The 7500-nt window shown below is 37.5% G+C and overlaps 1 protein-coding gene across 3 annotated transcripts in view; it reads right to left on the bottom strand.

Annotated features, from left to right (window-relative positions):
- Positions 1-2844: 2844 nt before the first annotated feature.
- The window catches only part of LOC107671822 (protein phosphatase 1 regulatory inhibitor subunit 16B-like), a 43385-nt gene continuing 38729 nt past the window's right edge, over positions 2845-7500 (bottom strand). For all 3 annotated transcript variants that reach the window (XM_016464804.1, XM_016464805.1, XM_016464806.1), the window contains 2 exons: positions 5465-5603; positions 2845-3807 (listed from right to left, as the gene is read on the bottom strand). In XM_016464804.1, coding sequence (XP_016320290.1) covers positions 3409-3807; positions 5465-5603 — 538 coding nt within the window. In that variant the 3' untranslated portion in view covers positions 2845-3408. The remainder of the gene's footprint in view (positions 3808-5464; positions 5604-7500) is intronic.

Below are 7500 nucleotides of genomic sequence, written 5' to 3'. Positions count from 1 at the left end.
TGGTTGTTTGCCAGCGGATTATAAACACACTAATGACTCAATAACCACTTCCTTAAACATCAGCCACCTCCGTGAAGTTGGCACCCCATGAAAAGATATATGCTATTCGTTTGTGCTACACTGTAAAAAATGACCGTGGATTTAACGGTAAAAGACTGTAAAAATGCTACAGTAAAAACCTGTTAAATGGTTAACGGTAAATTCCCCTACTATATACGGTGAAAAACTGTATTGGACATTACATGTATTGGACATAAATTTTACGGTAGTATACCGTTTTTGGAAGTGAAAAATACCGTATAATTTACAGTGAATAACCCAGCATAAGAAAACAAAAAGAACATAATGGACTGTAGAAAAAGTGCTCAAAGATAAAATAGCCTTAAGCTATACTGAATGTGTGAAAAAAATTAAAAAAGACCACAAAAAAACAATAATTTAGTCTATGTTGCATTTTTGTAACAAATGAATACAAATAGCAACAAACAAGAACACGAATATGTCATATTAAATTGCAATAGCCTGTTCCGAGAAAATGAACATTTTGGAGTCAGTGAAGTCACTGGCAATAAAACTTAGAAAAACCTTGTAAACCAGCAGATTTGCAAACTATAGAAGACAGGAATTTGGACGAGCGGCTTGCGTGCCATCACATTTCCTCCAGATATTTGTAATGTTTTACTGAGGAGAAATAAAAATAGAATGTTAATTTTAACGGCATCTATAGCACAAACGAACGGAGCCGGTGGCATGGACGGAGAGCTCCCTGAATTAGCATATATTTGTTATTCCTGGGGGAATATGTTTAATATTCTAACGGCACAAATCGATTTAGATTCGCAGTAAAAAATAAATAAATTAAAAAAACACTGTCTCACCGTTTCAACTTAATGCTGCCTTGAAATTTAAGCGTAGTCAACTTGAAATATGAAGTTAGTGAAAACTTGGACCTGACTAAACTTAACATTTTAAGGCAGCACGAACACTAATTTTTATTTTTTAAATATATGGAGTGGAGAGTAAAGTTCCCATTATACTTAAGAAGAGGTCAAGAGGTCATGGTTACATTGTTTCTTTCAACAGCACAAATCGAGCACAAACGATGGCGTCATCAGACTGGGGTGGAGAGTGACGTCACAGCTCCCGAAAATATTTAGGTTATATCTAAGGAAGGAAAATAGATGCAGTGTTTGTTTTAAGGGCACAAATGAACTGCGCTGGTTTGGAGCGATTTGGGCAACATGGGGTGGAGAGTGACGTCACACGGTCCAAAAAATAATGTTTAATATCTCAAACACCAACCCAGCACAAACGAATGGCATAGTTTTGGTGATTATTTCTTTTCATGGGGTGCCAACTTCACAGAGGTACATCAGCCTGCCGTCGCCACATTTCACAAACAATCCCAGAGATCTGATCAGACAGACTTCACTGAGCACTGATGACAGAAACTGACCAAAATATACAATTTATTGAAAATATGTTAATACAGTGATCAGTGCATTCCAGTAATTATCAAATCAGTAGTTGTGATGCTCTTTTCCCTTCATGTTCCTCAGTAGAAATGGAAGCCGAACTCCTCACGTGTGAACTCTACTCATATTTCTATTTCAGAATCACAGGCTACAGAATACTGTCCAACATCAGCTCGCGTCTCTGCGCCATCACTTGAAGGAAACGCATTCCGAGCATTATTTACATTCTTTCCCAGCGAGCGCTGAGTGGGCGGGGCTACGGGAGTGGCACTGGAACCTCATTGGCTGTTTCTGACGTCAATCACTCTGGAAGACTTTGGCACCCGAGAGCAGAGCGTCACAATCGAGCAGATCAAATGAAATAAATAAACCCTTCATAGGGAGCACTGTGTGCAGGATATGAACACTTTCTTCATATAAACACATCTGGGTCATATTTCACATCAAAAGAACCTAAAAACGATTTGGGGCTTTTTTCATAACAGTAAACGTTTCACAAAATCTCACTAAAAATGTCTGTAAAATTACTGATACGTTATTTAAATTATTTAGCATTTATGCATAATGTTAGTATTCATTGTGCTGCTGATTCAAATGAAATTAGTAATTTTTCCTGCAGCTTTTGGAGTAAAACGTGTCTGTCGTGAAAATAACTTGACGATGCAAATAGTGCCGTCAAACGATTAATCGCATCCAAAATAAACGTTTTTGTTTACATAATATGTGTGTATTGTGTATATTTATTATGTATATATATATAAACAAACACACATACCGCATATATTTTGTAAATATTTACATGTATATATTTATATTCATATAATTTATATCATATATAAATATATTTAATATATAAACTTAACATATTTTTCTTAAATATATACAAGCATTTATGTGTATTTATATTTGTGTCCCTGCAGCACAAAAGCAGTCTTAAGTCGCTGGGGTATATTTGTAGCAATAGCCAACAATACATTGTATGGCTCAAAATTATAGATTTTTCTTTTATGCCAAAAATCATTAGGATATTAAGTAAAGATCATGTTCCAGGAAGATATTTTGTAAATTTCCTACCGTAAATATATCAAAACTTAATTTTTGATTAGTAATATGCATTGCTAAGAACTTCATTTGGACAACTTTAAAGATGATTTTCTCAATATTTAGATTTTTTTGCACCCTCAGATTCCAGGTTTTCAAATAGTTGTATCTCAGCCAAATATTGTCCTATCCTAACAAACCATACATCAATGGAAAGATTATTTATTCAGCTTTTGAAAAATTGACACTTATGACTGGTTTTGTGATCCAGGGTCACATATACATAATAAATATACACAATACACACACATATATTATGTAAACAAAGACTTTTATTTTGGATGCGATTAATCGCGATTAATTTATTTGACAGCACTAGATGCACAACATATCAGAGGCTGGCTACGCCGTTCTTGTGATTTGAGTGTGAAATGTGAGTTGGACGTGAGATGCATTCAAATACTTCATCTGGTCATTATAACACTGTCATAGAAAAATACTGACTCGTTTGTGCTCCATCCGTCACTTCATCTCTCTGGAATACAATAAATAATCTTATAGAAGAGTGGCTCTATGTACATATACAAATAAATACTGTACAGGAGAGGAACACGTCTGTCGGTCTGTATAACACCACTAAGCTGAAGATCTGTACAATCGCACATTACACAGCTGGAAGGAATCGTCTGTTGTTCGATCTGCTGCTGGAAGTGAAATAGAGAAGCATATGTCACACATTTAACCTGGGAAGCCTGAAGGAGATCATTTCCTTCCTCCTCTGAGAAGTTCCCGTTCCTGCACAGGATTCAGAGAGGGTTCGTCACACTTCCAGGCTTGGAATGAGAAATAAAAGCGGGTGATAACCGGATCGCTCGGGATCCTCTCGTCGGATCTATGAGATGCAGCAGCAGCTGTCACTCTTGGGATCCTCGTCTTCTATTGGCTGCCTGAACCTCAGAAGGGGCGGGTCTCCACTGGCAGGTGTGAAGTAAACTGCGCTGCCATTGGACGAGACCAGCGGCATGCGCGGATCCTCGGGGCTGGCTCTAGTCGAGCCGTTTCCCAGGTGGCCGTTGAGGACGGGATGGGCGAGGAGGTTGGCGGCGGCGCGCTGCTTCTTGAGTTCGGACAGTGTCTGTGCATGCTCTTTGTGCTTGGGCTCCTCGGCGGAGGGCGCGCGGTCAAGGGTCACGGGGTCAGCGGCCGGCGCTGGAGTGCTGGAGATGCAGCCGTTCTGTCCGCCGTCCTCCTTCAGGATCCCCGCTGCTCGAGGAGCGTCGTCGGGCTGCGTCTGCAAACAGGAAGTCAAAACATCGCCGCTGAAGAAACAGACGGAGTTCCTGTCTAACATCCAGATCTACAGTGAATCTGATTAAACTGCTTGATTCAAAGGGATTCGTGACCTTTTGGATCTTCTAAGTTGTGTTTATCTGGACTTTCAGTAACAGGACAGAAACTTTTATTATAAAACAGAGAGTTCCGGTGCTTGATTCTGATTGGCTGAGCCGCGTTCGAAGCTGTTGTAAATTACTCTACAAAGTAACATACACCTTTGTTTACGTTTGTGTGTTGCTCGGCAACCACTTTGTTGCAACCACAACTGATTCTGAGGAGCTACATTGTTTGGTGGAAGAATACTGTTTTTATTAATACCATTACACTTTATTTGCTCTGTTTTATTTTGTGAAACCGTACTACGTATATGGAATAACCGTTTTATAAAAGCAATAATCCCAGTGAAGCCGTGGTTTACAGTGAATTTATAACAGCTAAGGGGGTTTTACGCACGCCGCTAGCTGTTATAAATTCACTAATACGCATTTTAAAACACGCATTTTGTTGCGTAATTAAAATGCTGTTTAAAAAAAATAAATAAATAATAATAATTAGTATTATGTGACAACAATATAAAATTCAGGTTGTAAAAATATGAATAAAAAATAATGGTTAATGGGCTGAAATTTTTGTGTGAAAAAAGTTACAGAACAGAAAAAAAGAGTTGTTGCTGATATGCTTATATAAAAAAAAAAAATTATTATTATTATTACTATTAATGATAATAATAGAATTATGACAATAATATAAAATTGTAGTTGACTGGGTTTAAAAATACCTGTGATTGAAAGAATACAGGGGTTTAATGGGCCGAAATAATATGTTGTGCAAAAGTCAAAGTCAAAAAAAAAAAAAAAAAAAAAAAAAAAAAAAAAAAAAAAAAAAAAAAAAAAAAAAAAAAAAAAAAAAAAAAAAAAAAAAAAAAAAAAAAAAAAAAAAAAAAAAAAAAAAAAAAAAAAAAAAAAAAAAAAAAAAAAAAAAAAAAAAACCTTACTTTTGCTAAAATGCTAGTATTTAAAAAGTTAAATAATGTTTTAATATTTAATAGTAATTAATAATAATAGTGTTTAATGTTGCATGTTTTAAGACAAATATAAAAAATTTTTTTTTTTTTAAATAAATAAATAAAGGAGAAAGGAATTACAACAAAAAATATTACTGTTGCTAATAATAATAATAATAAATAATAATATTGGTAATATTGGTAATATTTTAAATTGTCAATTAATAATAATAATAAATATTATTAATATTGGTAATATCTTAAATTGAAAATTAATAATAATAATAATAATAATAATAAATATTATTAATATTGGTAATATCTTAAATTGAAAATGAATAATAATCATAAATATAATATTGGTAATATTTTAAATTGAAAATGAATAATAATAATAAATATGATTAATATAGGTAATATTTTAAATTGAAAATTAATAATAATAATAATAAATATTATTAATATTGGTAATATCTTAAATTGAAAATAATAATAATAATAATAGTAGTGAACGAAAGTGCATGTCTAATGTGAATGAGATCTAGTATCCTGTGGACTCCGTCAATGAGCTCTGCGTTTGGTTTCTGAGAGCAGTGAGGGTTTTACTCACCGAGAGGCTGTTTTCCTGATCAGACTCCCGCTCTCGCTCCTCTTCCTCTCGTCCTCCTCTCCACACGATGGCTTCGGTCTGATACTCCTTCCTGCAGAGATTGTGTCTGTTGGACACACTCGCCCTGCGCACCACTTTCCTGCACAAGCAGCCAAAGAACAACGAGTGTGACGTAATCACCACAGAAGAAGAACCCAGACCAGTTCAAGTCTGGTTTATAAACCTAATGATTTCAATCAATGGAAATGGAGCAGTTTTTGTCTGTTCATGTGTTTGTGAAGCTCCAGCAGGAGGCGTGTGTGTGTGTGTGTGCATGTGTGAGTGTGTGTGTGTTATAGTGAGTGTGTGTGTGAGCATGAGTGAGTACGTGTTATAGTGAGTGTGTGTGTGTTGTGTGTGTGTGTCTGTGTGCATGTGTGAGTGCGTGTTATAGTGAGTGTGTGTGTGTGTGTATCTGTGCAGTGTGTGTGAACGGCCAGCAGGTGTCAGTATGTGTGTGTGTGTGTGTGTGTGTGTGTAATAGTGTCTGTGTGTGTGTGTGTGTGTGTATGCGTTTCTGTGTGTGTGTCTGTGTTATAGTGAGTGTGTGTGTGTGTATCTGTGCAGTGTGTGTGAACGGCCAGCAGGTGTCAGTATGTGTGTGTGTGTGTGTGTGTGTGTGTAATAGTGTCTGTGTGTGTGTGTGTGTGTGTATGCGTTTCTGTGTGTGTGTCTGTGTTATAGTGAGTGTGTGTGTGTGTATCTGTGCAGTGTGTGTGAACGGCCAGCAGGTGTCAGTATGTGTGTGTGTGTGTGTGTGTGTGTGTAATAGTGTCTGTGTGTGTGTGTGTGTGTGTATGCGTTTCTGTGTGTGTGTCTGTGTTATAGTGAGTGTGTGTGTGTGTATCTGTGCAGTGTGTGTGAACGGCCAGCAGGTGTCAGTATGTGTGTGTGTGTGTGTGTGTGTGTGTAATAGTGTCTGTGTGTGTGTGTGTGTGTGTATGCGTTTCTGTGTGTGTGTCTGTGTTATAGTGAGTGTGTGTGTGTGTATCTGTGCAGTGTGTGTGAACGGCCAGCAGGTGTCAGTATGTGTGTGTGTGTGTGTGTGTGTGTGTAATAGTGTCTGTGTGTGTGTGTGTGTGTGTATGCGTTTCTGTGTGTGTGTCTGTGTTATAGTGAGTGTGTGTGTGTGTATCTGTGCAGTGTGTGTGAACGGCCAGCAGGTGTCAGTATGTGTGTGTGTGTGTGTGTGTGTGTGTAATAGTGTCTGTGTGTGTGTGTGTGTGTGTATGCGTTTCTGTGTGTGTGTCTGTGTTATAGTGAGTGTGTGTGTGTGTATCTGTGCAGTGTGTGTGAACGGCCAGCAGGTGTCAGTATGTGTGTGTGTGTGTGTGTGTGTGTGTAATAGTGTCTGTGTGTGTGTGTGTGTGTGTATGCGTTTCTGTGTGTGTGTCTGTGTTATAGTGAGTGTGTGTGTGTGTATCTGTGCAGTGTGTGTGAACGGCCAGCAGGTGTCAGTATGTGTGTGTGTGTGTGTGTGTGTGTGTAATAGTGTCTGTGTGTGTGTGTGTGTGTGTATGCGTTTCTGTGTGTGTGTCTGTGTTATAGTGAGTGTGTGTGTGTGTATCTGTGCAGTGTGTGTGAACGGCCAGCAGGTGTCAGTATGTGTGTGTGTGTGTGTGTGTGTGTGTAATAGTGAGTGAGTGTGTGTGTGTGTGTGTGTGCATGTGTGAGTGCGTGATATAGTGAGTGTGTGTGTTGTGTGTGTGTCTGTGTGTGTCTGTGTGTGTGTGTTTATACCTATTTAACCATATTTTTAGGACAAATTTGTTCCCAGAAATGAACTAAACCTTACTGTATAATGCAGCAAGTGTCCTGCTATTGTCAGTGTTAGACTATAGTGTTTATGACTATAGCTGTATATGAAAACAACACGAGTCTATTCAATGTTAGCAGTTAACTGAGGAAACATGACCATGTGCAGTGTTCATCAACGGCCAGCAGGTGTCAGCATTTATATATATATATATATATATATATATATATGTGTGTGTGTG

The sequence above is a fragment of the Sinocyclocheilus anshuiensis genome, unplaced genomic scaffold, assembly GCF_001515605.1.
Source record: "Sinocyclocheilus anshuiensis isolate Anshui unplaced genomic scaffold, SAMN03320099.WGS_v1.1 scaffold3217, whole genome shotgun sequence".
NCBI lineage: Eukaryota > Metazoa > Chordata > Actinopteri > Cypriniformes > Cyprinidae > Sinocyclocheilus > Sinocyclocheilus anshuiensis.
This window is presented reverse-complemented; position numbering and strand designations above follow the sequence as displayed.